Here is a 17,464-nt window from a genome sequence, read left to right as displayed (position 1 = left end):
ACCAAATTTCCCCCTTGATATCTGTTCTTGAGAACAGAGCATTTTAGAGCTAGTTATTCGACCAAACTCTCACCAGTTTCCTTAAGAAATGCCTTTACTGAGCTGTGTTTTCAGTTGAAGCCCACTGCAGTCTGGGATGGCTGCTACATACAACCAAGGTCCTGTACGTAGACAGACTTTTTATTTGTGGTCAACCTCAGGTGGAAGATATAACTCATTATCTGTTAGCCTGCTCCTTATATAGAGATCCAAGAGATCACTTTCTAAAACCTTTGTTCACCCAAGCTAGCAGGCACATCCTGGCAGAAATGGTACAGTTTCTTTTGAGTGACAATAATAGCTTCATCACACAAAGAGTGATACTATATGCAGTAGTTGCAAAAAAAAAAAAAAAAAAAAAAAAATCAGGAAAAGGGAGATACAGTGGTACCTCAGGTTAAGTACTTAATTCGTTCCGGAGGTCTGTTCTTAACCTGAAACTGTTCTTAACCTGAAGCACCACTTTAGCTAATGGGGCCTCCTGCTGCCGCCGCGCCGCTGAAGCATGATTTCTGCTCCCATCCTGAAGCAAAGTTCTTAACCTGAAGCACTATTTCTGGGTTAGCAGAGTCTGTAACTTGAAGCGTCTGTAACCTGAAGCATATGTAACCCGAGGTACCACTGTAGATGGAATTGCTATAAATTGTTGTGGCGATTTGGAGATTTAATCTTAAATCAAGATGGATTTGAGTTTGTTGGTGTCTCTGGTAACTTACATCCATGGGTGTTAGCAAATTAGATTTTTAAAAGGCGGAATAATTTTAGAATTGGAGCTGTCAGAGATGCACAAGGAAACTGTGTTTTAATGCTCAGGGACTTGGCAAAGTCTCTTTTATATTATGGATGTATGTTCTGTATTATTTTATTAATGTAGTTGCCTAATATGAGTTTGTCATGGCCTTTGGCTGGAGCAATAAACTCAGGAAAATGAACATGCAGGTACACCATTTAATGATTTGCAGTAGCACGGGTGAACTGCACCCATCGGAATGCACTGAGTTTGAAGCAATGCTGGATGGTTAAATGAAAGCTTTTGTGGTGTTTTGACCCCAGTGCCCTTTTCACACGTGCAGATTGTTGTCGATTGTTGGGTGATGAACGGGATATATATTATCTCTCCCCACAACTACTGACACACACACTCTGTCTCTCTTTTTCTTGGACCTTTTAACACTCCCCCCAACCCCTCCTTTGCAGGTATACCTTCACCGGCATTTACACTTTTGAATCATTGATAAAAATTCTGGCGAGAGGATTTTGTATGACGGAATTCACCTTCCTCCGGGACCCATGGAACTGGCTAGATTTTTCTGTTATTGTCATGGCGTAAGTAGCATTTTTCTCATTCCTCTCCTAAAAGGTGATTGGCTAGATCAGGACCGAGGTTTTCTTCCCCTGCTCCCATAAACTCCCCATGACTTCCCTGCTATCCTAGCAAGAAATTCATGTGCTTTAACGGTCCTGGAGCAACGAGGCTGATATGGGATTCTTTTGTTCTTTCTCAGTTGTGCAGGCAACCCATGTCCACCCATTTAACCCAAGCCAGGGCTCTTGCTGGAATGGAATTTATTAACCACTTTTATTGATGTAGTAGCCCCAACACATGGGACATGTTGCAAGTCCCAGAGCCCAGAAAAGCAGCTATTTTCACCTGCACCAAGAGAACCAAAATGGCATCAACAGTGATTTAGAATAAGTTGAAGACTTAATCAACCCAGTTTATGGCTCCTGGGAAATCTGCCTCAAATGGAGGTCCTTCTTCAGATAAGAAACAGTCCAGTGTGGGGAGTCTAGTCTCGACTACTTTGACTGGACTCCCAGGCAATTCCCAACCTGCTTAGAAACTGTCTTTGCATGGCCATGACCAATGACATGTCTGTACCGCAGACTTAAAGTGGATAGGATAGGGATCCACTCTCCTCAGAGAACCCCGGGAATTTCAGATCCATGAAATGTGAAGGATCTGGGAATTCCAGAAATCTACAAATCTTGTGTTTTTCTCTTGTCAGAGAATCCTGGGAACTGTGAGGTAGGGAGGAGGATACAGGATCTCTAATAACAGACTTTGATTCCCATTATTGCCTCTGGAATGATCTTGTGTCATAATTTGGCATTGTTCATTCCAAGGGGAGTTCTAGGAGAGAGAGAAATATCCTGTCCCCTCACTGGCAGTTTGCCAGTTGTGCTTCCCATTCCCATCCCAGAATAGCCCTCAAAACACCCTGAAATGCAAACTAGGAGAGGCGCATTTCATTTACTTACTTATAAATAAGTGTTTATTAACTGCTCGATATTTCAAAGGAAGAAGAAGAAAAAGACCATTTAAGCAGTTTTCACTATGTGCTGTATCAGTTGAAACAAAAATACGACCTAAAACCGATAAAACAGCATTCCTTCATTGCAAGAGGCTGGTCTAGGGACCCTTTGTGTTCCTTCCAGCTCCACAGTTCTATGAATCTAACAGTATAAAACATATGGAAGCCAATCAAATAGAGAACCAGGGCATTCATACACATCAAGCAGGGCTCAGTCTTATGGGTCAGGAAAAGTCTGGGTCAAAACGTATGTTCTTACAAAACCTCTGAAGCAGCTGGTGGTTGCTTCTTCACATACAGCAGAAAGAAGGACACTCCACAGGACAACAGAAAATATCAATTTGGGGGACGCCACCCGGTGACACTCTGTAGAGCAGAATTTCCTTAGACGATGTTCTGCCCATCACTTTCATCGCGAATGCTTCTCCCCCACCTCCAAAACTGGGACCGAACAGCTGAAATTTCAGCTCGGCTCCAGCAAATTCTTCTTCCCTCCATTGCGTACACCTGTAGTTTTACCTGTGTGAACATGCTGAAAGCCTGCACAGCCATTTCCCATGGCGGCGAGGCTCCTTTAGAACTGCTGCTGGTAACAGATTGTAGGGGGTTTCCTCCCCGCTAGCATAGCTTCAAGATCAAATGCCCGCTTTGGCTTTCAAACAGGGCAAGCAACAGCAGAGTTTTTATTTATTAATCTGAACTGTTTATACCCCACCTTTCAGGAGGCTCCCAAAGCTGCTTCAAAGTGTACTTCAAACCACAATAAACAATATCAACACGTAGGGCAGGTCATTGGGATCCTTTCCCACAGGGCAGCTGATGGTAGATGGTCCTTTGTGGGGAGGAGACAGTCCACCTGGACTTCCTCTCCCCTTGCCTCCCTCCATCTCCTGGAATCCCTTCCTCCTTCCTCCTCTTTCCTCTCCAGTTCTTTCCACCTCTGGCTGCTGGAGAGGGATCATGGCTCAGGGCTTCAGCATCTGCTTTGCATTCTTCCAGGTTCAATCCCCAGCCTCTCCAGGTAGCACTGGGGCACCCCATGTCTGAAACCCTGGAGAGCTTCTGCCAGTCAGTGTAGACAATACACTGAGCTAGATGGGCCAAATTCTGGACTCAGTATGACACAGCTTCTTAATCACTTGGGGGAAAGGCCGTAGCTCAGTGGCAAGGCATCTGCTTTGCACGTAGAAGGTCCTACGTTGCAATTGCTGACGCGTCCAGGTGGGATAGCTCAGTCAGTAGAGCATGAGCCTCTTAATCTCAGAGTCGTGGGTTTGAGTCCCATGATGGGCAAAAGATTCCTGGACTAGATGGCACTTTTTTGGTCCTCTCCATCTCTACAATTCTATGACCAGGGGGCTTGAAATTTATTGTTTATTTTTTAAATTAAATTTGCATACCTCCTTTAATCTGTAGATCTCAGGATGGTTCACAACATAAAAATACAATATAAAAACATAATAAGAACAACAACAGCAATTTATTATTTGTACCCCACTCATCTGACTGGGTGGCTTCCAGCATATATAAAAACAAGAACCAAAAAGCCCTACAAAACCCCAGACCCTCCCAAGAATGCATTTAAAAGGGAAATCCTGGAGAACCACTGCAGTCAGTCTAGGCAGTACTGAGCTGGAACTATCAAAGATGTGTCAGTATTATTATTATTATTATTATTATTATTATTATTATTATTATTTCATTTATATGCCACCCTTCATCATAAGATCTCAGGGCAGTTCACAGAATAACATACAGGATAAAAACAGGTGAATAATTAAACAATACAGCAAAACAACAACCACCACCCCTTTCCCACAGACACATTTAAAAGGCGGTAGAATATTAATCAGGTATGTTACAACTTCCTATGCTCCTATGCTGATGTGCTAGGTAGTGTGGTAGACTTGCATGGTCCCGCCCTACTGATTCTTTCCAAGTTTTGGCACCAACAGTTGTGGGTTTTTCTTTATTATGAAAAAAAAAGCCTTACACAAGGACAGCATCCTGTTGGTCTGCACTTTGCAGAACCTGGCAGTATCGCTGTGTCAGGACTCTAGTCTGGCATGGCGGAAGGAAAACCCACACGGCTGCCGTCCCAATTAGGGCCAGAGTGCACCGCAGGGCTGGAACCCTTTTGCTGCAGTCTTGGGTTGCTTTCTCTCCCCCGCCCCCTGGCCAATAGGCAGATTCTGGCAACCGCCTGGGCTTGCCTATTAGGTGGACTGCCCGCCTGCTCTCTTGGCAGGACAGTGGCTGGCCTGGCAGCCTGCTAGCTTACGTCTTGGCTGGGCTCTCGTCTTCTGTTCAAAGCGAATTCTTAATTATCCAGCCCTAAGCCCGCTCCCTGCAAATGAAAACAAAAAAAGGATCTCCTATTCAGGACAGCTGCTGAGTTGGCCGGCCGAAGGGAACTGAAATAGGAACACCCAGAGCAAAGAGCAAATTAAGGTATCGCAGGCGACAAGGGCTGTAAAGGCACGCCGGCGGGGGGGGGGGGCAGTCAATAGGCACTGCCATTTTATTTTATTTTTGAAAAAAATAAAAGTAATTGTACTGGAAAGACATTTTTAAAGGGAAGGGAAGTAATGGCGCAGAAAAGGGCATTGCCACGACAACCAGGCAATTCCGCCTGAGTTTAAAAATCTCGTCCACCCCCCCCTTTTTTAAAAAAAGTCTTGGCTGCAGTTCCGGCAAGCACTTAAGTGGAGGTACCTTAAGCTTTGACTCCCACTGTCATTGCAAGTATCAAATTGGCTTTTATAACCTGAACTCTGGCTTCACTGGCAACTGCTTTAGGGTTGTTTGCAAAAAAACAAATAAACAATGCAGTTTAAAAAAAATTAAATCAACTTTTGTTTAAAAGTCTAAAGGCCCCTGCCATTGCCTGTTTCTTTAATAAAGTCCCTTCCGTAAAAATAAAAAAGAGCATTCTGACCGTCGGAAATTAACTTTTCCCATGGTGCCTTATGCCCATAATCTGGGTGCCTGGTGCCTGGCTAGAAAGTTGCAGGACTCCTGGCCAAAATGGCCTCAGGAGACCACAGGCCAGAGGCTCTCCATCTCTTGTCCTTTCGTATGAGAGCATTCTTCCTACCTCAGTTACAGGAGCACAAGCTGCCTGGGACTTCAGTCCAGGAAGCTTCATAAACGAAACCTTTAGATCTGCACAGCCCATCCCATTTAATGGTTGCCTGGATTAATTGGGCTGTTATCAGGTGATAAATTTGTTAAGTTAAACGCTGGCTCCATCAGGAAACGGTGGCAAGGCCTCATTAGCTTCGCTGCAGCTACAATGGAAACCTACTGTGCTAATAAGCCCACATGAAGGCTTGCCGTCTCCAAATGTTAGGCTATCCTCTAGGCAGGTCTTTCAAGCATATGGTTAAGCGCCAATAAAATCTTAACGCTTCTAATTCCCATTGGTTTTCATAACCTAACTTGCAAGGATTTCTCTGCTTGCCGCGAAAGCTGCAGGTGCCACAATCGTATCCTGTTTCCGGAGAGCTTGGAGAGGCAAGGGAACATTGGGAGTGAGTGTGCCCTTGTTTTCCTTAGTTACCAGAGGTCTTGAGTGCACAACCATTGGGGAAGGCATGGAGCATCCTTTTGCAGTGGCCCTAGGCCTTTACAGTGCAATCTGACCCATCGTGGAGGAGAGGGCTATCACTGGCTACTAGTCATGATGGCTGCAGTCTTCCTGCTCAGTTTGAGGCAGCAATGTTTTCAAATACCAGTTGCATGTCGAGGTCCCCAAGCCACCCCCCAAATAAATCACAATTCACACAGAATTTTTGTTTAAGGTTTTTGGCATAATTTTGGCCACAACTTTATTAAAATACATAAATGTGAGTGGTTGCTTAGGCGTTGGTTACGACTATCTGTCCCCGCCCAGGAACAGAACTGACTTCCGGATTCCAGCGAAAGCCAGTAAGAAACAATATTGGGGAGAAAATGGAGCTGAGCCCCAGGCCCTCACCTCTCCCTGCATGCTCCCAGGGGCTTGCGCGGCCCAAGCCCCACGCCAGGGATTCGGACGAAAGTATGGCAAGCCCCTGGATTCCTTTAACAGAATTCCCTTGCAGCAGCAGCATTAGAGGGGCAGGCACAGCCAATCCATGCCCCTCCACCAACCAAAAAATTAACCAGTGCCTAACCACAACCTTACAAGTTGTGACGATTTGCTAAGCAGTAGGCAAAAACCAAATGGCACCAGCCAATCCGCCAAATGGACAATATTCCTACCAGGCCCCTGCCCCCGAAGCAGACGACCCCATGATGACAGGCATAGCAAGGTCAAACACAAAAGGCCTAAATAAGGGAGGGTGGGCGGGTGATCCGGTGCACGCAGCGAAAGAGAACGCTCAATGCTGCGTGCTCAGTATATAAAACCCTTGGTCCATCCCACAAATTGGCAACATCAGAATTTCCCCAGTAACTCAAACAGCCCAATCACTTCTATGACCATCTATACGATCCCACCCAGTAACAGAGGGGTGGCCTGTCAGACCCCACCGCAACACGTGCTCTCCATGAAGGAGAACACGCTTTGCTGGGAACCATTAAACTATGGAACTCACTCTCACAAGAGGCAGCAACTGCCACCAGCTTTAGATGGCTTATGGACAAACTCATGTAAGATAAAGCTGTGCTGTGCCTCCATGGTCAGAGGCAGAAATGCTTCTGAATACCAGTTCCTGGAAACCACAAGAGGGGAGAATTCTCTTGTGCTCACGTTCTGCTCCCTGGTTTCCTACAGGCGAGAACAGGATGCTGGACTAGATGGGCCATTGGCCTGACCCAACAGACTAGTCTTATGTTCTTATCAGAGAGGAGAAGAAGTACCACCACACACACACCCCGACTGTCTAAGAACAAATTGGTAGGCTTCTGACATATATGAGTGTGTTTGTGTGGACATTGCACACTGAAATCACCCCAAAGGGATTTGCTCTCTGCTTCCTTTTGAGAATAGTAATTGCATTGGTGTTTGGGACGCGGGTGGCGCTGTGGGTTAAACCACAGAGCCTAGGACTTGCCGATCAGAAGGTTGGCAGTTTGAATCCCCGCGACAGGGTGAGCTCCCTTTGCTTGGTCCCAGCTCCTGCCAATCTAGCAGTTCAAAAGCACGTCAAAGTGCAGGTAGATAAATAGGTACCACTCCGGCGGGAAGGTAAACGGTGTTTCCATGCGCTGCTCTGGTTCACCAGAGGTGGCTTAGTCATGCTGGCCACATGACCCGGAAGCTGTATGCTGGCTCCCTCGGCCAAGAAAGCAAGATGAGCGCCGCAACCCCAGAGTCGGTCACGACTGGACCTAATGGTCAGGGGTCCCTTTACCTTTACCTTTAATTGCATTGGTCTGTTGTACTAAACAACAACAGCAGCAACAACAATCAGTATGTTTATTTGAGAGTGACCCTGTCAAATCCAGTGGGACTTACTTCTAAGTAAACTTACATAGGATTGGGGGTTCTAATCTGAGGCAGCCACGATGAAGAATGAAGCAGGTCAGTTTTTATTCTAAAGTAGTCAATCTAGAACACCCCCCCCCAAAAGCTCAGAGATCTCCAACTGTTTTTGGGACTACAAAAACATCATGCCCTGACCACTGTTCCTGCTAGCTAGGGATGATGGGGGTTGTAGTCCAAAAACAGATGGTGCCCTGAGTTTGGGAAACACTGATCTGGAGCATTTGTGTCTCTGATTCCATCCATCTTTGACTCTGTTTCCGCCCACCAGGAGCACGAAGCATCCAAGCGATTACCTTTGAGACAATGTCACTCTCAACGGGTTCAGGGAGAAGGCATTGGGAATAATAGTGCAAATTATATTCGTACAAATTTGGCTGCACCTATTTCTGTAGTGTTTGTGCACCCCCTTTCCTTTTGGGGTTGCCACAGAAAACAGCAGCAGTTCCCAAGCCTTGCAGGAGTGAGGGGGAAAGCAGAACATCAGACCACTGGCCCATCTATCACAGGACTGTCTGCATTGACTAGCAGTTGCTGTCCAGGGTTTCAGGCAGGGACCAATTCCTAGCCCTCCCTGGCAATAGATTGATCCTAGGACCTTCTGAATGCAAAGCAGATGTTCTTCCACTGAGCTATGCCCCTTCCCTATGTTTGGTATTGCTAGATGTTATCAGGAGGAAGAGGAGGATGAGATGCAGAGCTCCTGCTCTCGGTGGCAGCCACACATCCTCCATTGCATCCAGTTCTGGCCTTTGGTTCCCACCTAGTTAATCTAGTGGGAAGAGATGGGGATGCAGTGTCAGCACGAAGAAAGATGCTCTGGCTTTCAGAGTGTCTAGGTCATTGTGTCATGGTTCTTGCTGGTAGCAGGACCAAGAACTCTGTGCGCCATGTTCCTTGCACAGACAAGGTGAGCTACTATGAGCGGATGGCAGCACTTGTACATCTCTGTCACGTTCTTAGGTAACGAAGAGAACCGCTGGCTCTTCTTTTATCAGTCAATACTCTCTTTGCAAGCAAGTGGCCCTCCAAACACGAAAAGAGGTGTACTGTGCTGTGGATCGCATAGGATTTGGCTAAGGTGGTAGCTGAGTTTCACGTGGTATCTGAATTTCACATGGTTAAGATAAAGTCCCCCTGCAAGGTCAAAAGATGGATAATGCAGGCAAGCAGCATTATCACAGTTCAATGACATATTCCAGCCAGGCAAAAAGCACCCAAGGAAGGCATGTTGAGGGGTGTGGGGAGAATCCTGAGGGCCAGATAGAGATGATTGGAGGGCCACATTTGGCTTCTATGCCTGAGGTTCCCCACCACAAGGCTAAACCATGGCTAATGCCAACAAGAAAGGGGATGGGAATGATTTGCCCTGGAAAGGGAAAGAGACAGGTAAAGGGAGGGATGTATCTGATTTTGGCCCATTGGGAAAACACACCTGTTTTTGAATCTGAAAGGGATAGCCATGTTAGTTTGTTGCAACAGAAGCAAGGAAGGTCAATCACTCACTCACTCACTCACTCAATCAATCAATCTTTATTGCGGTCAAAGACCAGACAGAGCAAGGAAGGTTCTTGTGGCACCGTAGAGGCTGATCAGTTTTTGGGTGCCATAAAAGTTCGCAGACTAGAGCCCAGTACATCAGATGCATAAAGTAGAAAAATATATGAGTATTAGGAGGCAGGGGCAGGAGCAGGATGGGTTGTAAACAGTGTAGTCAAAAGGCCATGAAACATAAGAGATGCTGCCTATGACATTTCTATGCAAAGCTCAGACATTAGGGCAATGCCTTGATTAGGCCAACCAAAATGTCACAAAACAGTGTTCAAGCTTTCATGTTCTCCAGATAAGAGAAGTACAATGACCATTTTCAACTGCAGGAATTAGTGAAAACAGAAGCATTCTAACTGAGATATTGCGTTACTTGTTTTTAATCTTTTATTTGCTTATGTAATTTAAATATTTTGGGGAATTAGAGAATATATTTTAAAAGGGACACTGAGCCCCGTCCTGTTCTCTCTTTCCTGCCCACACTCCATTTAACACTGGCCTGGTTCACACACAATACTAAGCCATGGTTTGCTTAGCCAAAGCGTAGTCAACTAACCATGGACGTTTCTTGGCTGGACTATGAAACTATGGTTTGTGGTTGACTCACAAACTGTGACTTGGTTTGGCATTGTGTCCAAATCCAACAACTTTGCTTTGCCATGGTTTGCTTGAGCACCCACCAAGGATGCTCACTAAGCAATAGAAACACAAGGCAAAACAATCTGCGACTCACTTGATCATTTGTGAGGCTACTTGTGGTTTATTGAACAATCCATAGTTAAAAGAAACTATGGCTTAGTATTATGTGTGAGCGTATCCACAGTGTGATAGAAGCTACCTAATCTCCCTATCAATCTTAAACCAAGGTGTTTTGTTTTTCTGTTTTGTATTATTTTTGATCCTTTAAATCAGGGGTGGGAAACCTGGACTCTCAACTCCCATCATCCCAGACCATTGGCCATGATGGCTGGGGCTGGTGGGAATTGGAGTCCAGAACATCTGAGTAGACACAGAGGTTCCTGATCCCTGCTTTAAACAGTTGGAAGCTGCCACAGGAGGAGGAATTGGCAGGATTCAAATCCATGAACAATATTTGTGGTTTTAAGGAAATGCATTTTCCAGACAAAGCATTCAGAATGGTCCTTTTTAAATAGAAAGATTAAGTTACCGAGTCTCATGATGTCATTGTCTGTCTGTTCTCACTCCTGCCCCAATGAAGAGAAGGGCTGGTAGGGTCTTTATTCATCCCAGGCAGATCTCCTATGGAGGCAGCACTGAGCTTTGCTTTCTTTCGTTTTAATATCTCACACCCCCACTCCCCACCCCAAATTGCTTCCCTGTTGATGCATTTTAACAACTTAGTGGGAAGGTTCCCGCTCAAGAGCCCAACTTCAAAGATGAAATAACTCAGCTACATTTTAGAGCTCACGTTTTGAATTCAAAACGTTTCCAGAATTGCATTTGAAAATAGGAAGTTTTGAGAAAAGAAAATGGAATATTAAAGCGTTTCTGATTACGGTTAGAGGACTTTGTTGCAAGTTGCCACATTCAGGAACGTTTTGCACCTTGTTTCTGTCTCCCCCCCCCAAAAAAAAAACACCCTCAGTCATTTAGTACAATATAATTAATGTTGAGGAAAATATCAAATATAAATTCAAATGTACGGCAAACACATTAAAACTAGAATAATTTGCATGAGAATTTCCCACAGTATCCCTCTCAGCTCTCTTGTGTAGAGCTGCGAGACTGTAAATTAAGGCTGCTTGGATGTTCCATCTTTTGACTTTGAAGTCTCTGCCTCCACCCAGCTGCCCAGTGCTTGATCTATAAAGTTTGGAGGTTGTAGGTTTCCTCATTCCTCATTTTTAAAAAAACCACTCAGAGTCGCTTGCCGTAGGAATGATACTCTACTAAAAGCAGAGTTTGCAGTAGTTCCCAATTATTAGAACACATACACACACTCGCAATCCTTTTACACCAGCCTTCAGATGTTTGGGGTTATAGCTCCCAGCCAACATGGTCAGTGGTCAGGGATGATGGAAGCTGTAGTCAAGCGCATCTAGAGGGCATCTGGTTGGGGAAAACCAACATAACAACCTTATCATCATCGTCGTCCAGTAATATTAACTATTTCCAGTCCCCTTGAATTGACCTTCAGCTTGGGATAGATGCGTTGCTTTCTCCAAGAAAGCTTGCTTCTCTTGATGCCTACCTGCTCCTTAGCATTCAAACCTGGCTGGTTTTATGTGACCCATGCCCAAAAACTCAATAGTTGCCAACCTTGCCTTCCCCTTCTGGCCTGATTGTAGGCAGCTCAGAGATGGGATTCCACTATGCTGTGCAGCACACACACACACACACCACCCCTGTCTTCCTGTTCCATGACACTCACCAATGGCATGATTCAGTTGGCCTACCAAATCTAAGCCAGTCATCAAAACCCTTCTGTGTTCAGGAAGATGATTGTCGCTCCATGGTTCCAAGACCAAGTCATGATGAGTCATGTCTTTGCCCCAAGTCAGTGGTTTTCCAATGGTGAGGTGGTCTACCTTAGAAGCATTCTCAGGGGTTCCTCAATGAGAATATCAGTAATGGTGGGCAAGAAAGACGCTTCGCCCGCTAATACTGATCTTGCTCGGCAATGCATTGTTGCAGGATATTTTTGGTTGAGTTCCAAGATGCCCTCTGAATTCGCAACAGGGCACTATAGCATATGGTGCATGGCACAAGGTGCAGCAGCCTTGCTAAGGCTATGTTTATCTGGGACTGATCAGTGCCTGGAAAGGAGACCGTGTTAGGAACCCTCTGTATGCTGTCTTGAGCTCCATCCCAGAAGAAAGGTGGCTGTAAATTAAACCCATGATGCTTGATGATGAAGCCTGAGAGCCCTGGCTAATATGCCACGTAAGCTAACTCTGTGCCCCAAAACAGATCTCATAAACTTCCACAATGCGCAGAGCTTCTGCAGCAGGGAAGATAAGCTGGGGCAGGGCTTCCCAAAGGCAGGAGATTTGAAACCCACCACCCTAAGCTAAATGAGCCAATGCGATGTTCATGCAATCTCCAGCTGCATGTGCCCTGCTATGTATTTCCAAATAACTGTGGTTTAATTCAACAGGTTTGTAGGAGAATTTACAAAACTAGGCAAAATTTCCGCACTTCGGAATTTCAGGGTATTGAGAGCTTTAAAAACTATTTCGTACATTCCAGGTAAGAAGCCCTGATCCTTGCATATCTGCTCTCAGCTACAACTGACTTTTTTCCTGTCCCTCCCCAAACCCTTCTCTCTCTCTCTTCTCTTTCTCTCTCTCTTCTTCTGTCATTACTTTGCTGGCGTTGTTGTCACGGTCTTCTTCTTGTGTGTGACTTTCCCTTGTTTGCAGATACATAACTGAATTTGTGGACCTGGGCAATGTATCAGCCTTACGAACGTTCAGAGTTCTTCGCGCGCTGAAAACAATCTCAGTCATTTCAGGTGAAAAAAACAATTTGAGGTTAAACACTTGGGCTGCGTGCACTCACAGAAGCTTATGCGCCATTCCCCGTAGCAAAACGGCTGTCGGTAGGACACAGCTTGAAATAATGAACGGCACTTGACCTGGGAATGGATGAGTGTGGGGAATGGGTCCTGTCAATAGAATACTTTTTTTTCATATGTTTACCCCACTCCCGGCAATTTTTGGTGGAGGGATCAAAGGCTCTTCAGGGCTCTGAAATTTCCCAGCCCATGACAATCATGAGCCGAGAATGCGCCTTGCAAAGTTTCCCGCAGCCCTGTTTTCGTACAATTTGGGAACGGGAGTCCAACAAATTCAGATTGGCTAGTTGGACATAAATGACTAAATCTGAGTGGGTTGCTTCTCTCTCCCCTCCCCCACTCTCTCTTTAAATAATGAAATAAAAATCTTGGGGTAAATGGCAACATATGAAAAAAAAAATCAACCACAAGAAAAAAAATTGCAAGGCCGATCAATAATTTTTTTGTCATTGTGCTGACCTCCAGGCTAAATTAAAACCGAATGCCATTCATTGCTTTGTTTGGGGTGGAATAAAGGAATCTGAAGGATCTGTTGTGGGCTGCCTCGCCATTATCATTCGATCTGAGTTAATTCCGACCCAACCAATCAATCAATTGGTAGCTCAGTGCAGAGGGAATGTGGGCACAATTCTGCCAAAATGCTCTTCTGCACAAGGGCCACTGATATGAATGGCGTGCTGCTGCCGTGTTTTTATGCGGCTCCTTTTCATTCCATTGTGAAGAATATTCCTGTAGATCATGACCTTTGGCTCCCTCTCCCATTGCCTTTTTTTTTTTTTAGCAAAAGAAACATGCAGTCCCTGTTGCCCTTGTCAGCATTTAAAGATGCTTAGTTACAGTTGCTTTCATCTCTTAAATGGAGGACGGTATTTTCTCTGAAAGGAGATCGATGGGGAAAACAAGCAAATGTGCCCTAGGTGTATCTATGGACAGGTCTCATTCAGCCTCAGTGTTTAACATTTTTGACCTGCATGGCAAGGTAGAGAAGGTGGCAAAACAACCCCGTGCATGGTAGTTCCTGTAGATGATTATCCTGAACAGATGTTGGCAATTACAGGTCAAAAATAGTCTAAAGAGACTGCTTTTAAAAAGGGGGGTGGGCGAGGAAAAACAACAACATCCATTTAGGAGATGGGAAGATTTTCTTCACTCCATTAGATGGCAAACATCTTCACTGTGGCGCTCTCGGTTGAAACAGGAACACCAAAGCAACAGCACACATTATCTGCACCCTTAGTATATTTTTAAGGTATGGTTTGCTGAAAATTTCTCCTGTATGTCTATTTCCCCCCCTCCCGCCATTTCCTATCAGTTTTTGAGAAAAGAAATTGCATTTGGAAATGATCAAAGGGGAGAGAAATGTCAGTGGATTTTTCACAGGTGGGGTGCAGGTGCCTGCCTGGGAATTAAAGCCCAGGGGTAGACCTAGCTCCTCTCGGTGGGCTTTTTCAGATCAGGAAGTGTGGGCAGCCAGGAGGGCTGCAGAGTGCTGGGTAAATGTTTACTGGGAAGAAAAACACCTGTGCCCACACCTCACTCGTGGCCACCTTGCAGCGAAAAGTTGAGCTGAAAAACCATCACCTCAGAATGAGGCAGGAAAGGAGAAGGGAACATGTAGTAACAGGAACTGAAGTGATTTGGAAATGGTTGAATGTGGGGGAATCAGTTACAGTCTCGCCCAGAACAGATTCTTCTCCATACAACCATTGCTACATTACTTTACAGTGGTACCTCGGGTTAAGTACTTAATTCGTTCTGGAGGTCCGTTCTTAACCTGAAACTGTTCTTAACCTGAAGCACTGCTTTAGCTAATGGGGCCTCCTGCTGCTGCCGCTGCGCCACCGGAGCTCGATTTCTGCTCTCATCCTGAAGCAAAGTTCTTAACCCGAGGTAATATTTCTGGGTTAGCGGAGTCTGTAACCTGAAGCGTATGTAACCCAAGGTACCACTGTAGTTCCTGTTCACCTTATAGAACTGGTGTAATATACAACAGCATGGCACCATCCCTCCGAAGTATGTGGCAAGATTTTATATATCTAGATCTACAGCTCTAAATCTAGATCGACTGATCGATCTAGACTCATCTACTCTCGTTATGCAAAGCTCTTGGCTCATCCCAAGGTTCTTCAGGGCTAGTCTTAACCCAGGCAGCAGAAGGAGTTGTGAGGGGGGAAAATGGATTGAACTGCTTCAGGTTTCAGATAGAGCTTTTTTGTTGTTGTTTTAATGGCAGAAGCTTTAAAAAAAAGGGGGGTGTCCTCTTGCACTTCGAAGTGCAAATGGAAAATGCTCTGTCAGTGGGAAACGGGGGAGGGGGTGTCCTCCTGTAGTCTTGAGTCATACAACACACTTGGCCATCTCATACCCCTCAGATGTTTCACCTCATTAGGAACTGCTGAATTCACGCTGAATTTCACCAGTGACAGCCAAGCGATTGGCAAAATACGTCTTCCCACTACCCCCACAATCAGACATAGCAGCAAAAATGCTGCTAGTTTTGTTAGTGCAGCTCATCTGCTTTTTCTCAGTTTCCCGGGATAAAAGGAACGAGGCTGAATGTGTTCACGTTGAAACATAACACAGGCTCTCCACCACGCAGTGTATTTGATGGGCTTGGCATGTCTTGTCAACACAACACAGTGTACATTTTGGGGCTGGTGTGCAGATGAGGCGCACTGCCCTGCATAACTAAGTAATTCCGCTGAAATAATAACAGAATAATAACTGTGTGAGGTAGAAGTTTCTCTAAGGAAAGGTTTAAACGCAGGGAGACCTGCCATAACTTGAACCGGAGTGCTGAGCGCTGTGATTTAGAAAGAGCATATGAGGCAGCAACCAAAATAAACTTCCTGTGCGTTCCTGTTGCCTCTGACTTGAATGCTAATCAGAAAGTACTGGCTTCCCCCCTGGGCACACACTTCAGCTTCCATCTTGTCTCCATCTTGAGCCGAGCTGAGACGCCAGGACTGGCCTGACTGTGTAAGCAGCCCAAGCGATATGTGAACCAGCGTCGCAGCAAAGGATGCTGGGTATCAGGAGTTGCTTGCAGGACTCAGCCCTCAGTGCCATGAGCCAGAACTACTTTCAGAAAGTAGGACAAGGCAAGCCTTCATGCACCAAGTCCTGTCCCCAAAGGGTGGCCAGATGTGAAGGAGGAAAGGGCTCCCGTACCTTTACTTGCTGCAAAATATATGGGATTTGCATGGCAAGCTACACCTGCTGAAGCTACCCTCTTCTGCATGACTATTAAGGGTACAAAAGCCTCATCCTCTTTTGCATCCTGTTACTATACCCTCCACAGGACGCAGGTGGCGCTGTGGGTTAAACCACAGAGTGTAGGACTTGCCGATCAGAAGGTCGGCAGTTCGAATCCCGCGACGGGGTGAGCTCCCGTTGCTCGGTCCCTGCTCCTGCCCACCTAGCAGTTCGAAAGCACGTCACAGTGCAAGTAGATAAATAGGTACCGCTCTGGCGGGAAGGTAAACGGCGTTTCCGTGCGCTGCTCTGATTCGCCAGAAGCGGCTTAGTCATGCTGGCCACATGACCCGGAAGCTGTGCGCCGGCTCCCTCGGCCAATAAAGCAAGATGAGTGCTGCAACCCCAGAGTCGTCCGCGACTGGACCTAATGGTCAGGGGTCCCTTTACCTTTACCATACCCTCCAACAGGTTGAGGCTGAAAACTGGGATTTGTGTCTTCCTGACTGCGCTCTCATGCAAGTCACATGACTCTCGTGAGACAACAGAGGCAAAAAAATTGTGTGTTTTGGGTCTCCATGGGATGTCCCAATTTAATCGGGGCAGTTGAGGGGTATACCTACTGCCCTATGTCCCCAAAGAGAGACAGGCCTTGGTGCTTCTTGCAATAAGCTGTTTATTTAGTTCAACTTTTTGTTTAGCTCGACAGATTTAGGAGGTAAGCCCCATTTGTCAGGAGCTACACACAATGCAAATCATGGTAATGCTGAAAATAATACAAAAGTGCAACGTTTGTAATAACACTTAAAAGCACAACACTGTGTGTGTGTGTGTGTGTGTGTGTGTGTGTGTGTGTGAAGTACCTTAAAAAAGTACCTAAAAAAAGACAATTTACTGTACATGATTTTTTTTAAAGCCTCTGTTCTTTTAAATCACTTATAATGTGCATGGTTTTGCACTTTTAAGCTTTAATAAAAATGGTATACTTTGATGCTGATTTTAATATCATTATTATTGAAGCTAAATAAGCAGCTTAGTGCTAACTGCGGGAGGCAGTGGAAGACAGGAGTGCCTGGCGTGCTCTGGTCCATGGGGTCACGAAGAGTCGGACACGACTAAACGACTCAACAACAACAACAAACAGCTTGGTACAAGAAGCACCAGAGCTGGTCTCCCTTCTGCTCCACTGATCTTGGTGCTTTCCCCATCTCCTTGCTTAACCTATATCCTCAGCACAAAGTTTCCAGCTGTCTCATCCAAACCCTTAGGAGCTTCCTTTGAAAAGGCTTGAGCTGGTTTATTCTAAGCAGCCCCCCCCCCCCAAATTACCATTATTTAATTTATTCTTTAAAAATGTGT

General features: G+C 45.6%; 1 protein-coding gene across 6 annotated transcripts in view; it reads left to right on the top strand.

Annotated features, from left to right (window-relative positions):
• LOC310745917 (sodium channel protein type 5 subunit alpha-like) overlaps positions 1-17,464 on the top strand; it is a 302,295-nt gene that overhangs the window by 107,502 nt on the left and 177,329 nt on the right. For all 6 annotated transcript variants that reach the window (XM_083579149.1, XM_083579152.1, XM_083579153.1 and 3 more), the window contains 2 exons: positions 1,237-1,365; positions 12,756-12,847. In XM_083579149.1, the coding sequence (XP_083435275.1) occupies positions 1,237-1,365; positions 12,756-12,847 (221 nt within the window). The remainder of the gene's footprint in view (positions 1-1,236; positions 1,366-12,755; positions 12,848-17,464) is intronic.

Source organism: Podarcis filfolensis (genome assembly GCF_964270895.1).
Source record: "Podarcis filfolensis genome assembly, chromosome: 12".
Lineage (NCBI taxonomy): Eukaryota > Metazoa > Chordata > Lepidosauria > Squamata > Lacertidae > Podarcis > Podarcis filfolensis.
This window is presented reverse-complemented; position numbering and strand designations above follow the sequence as displayed.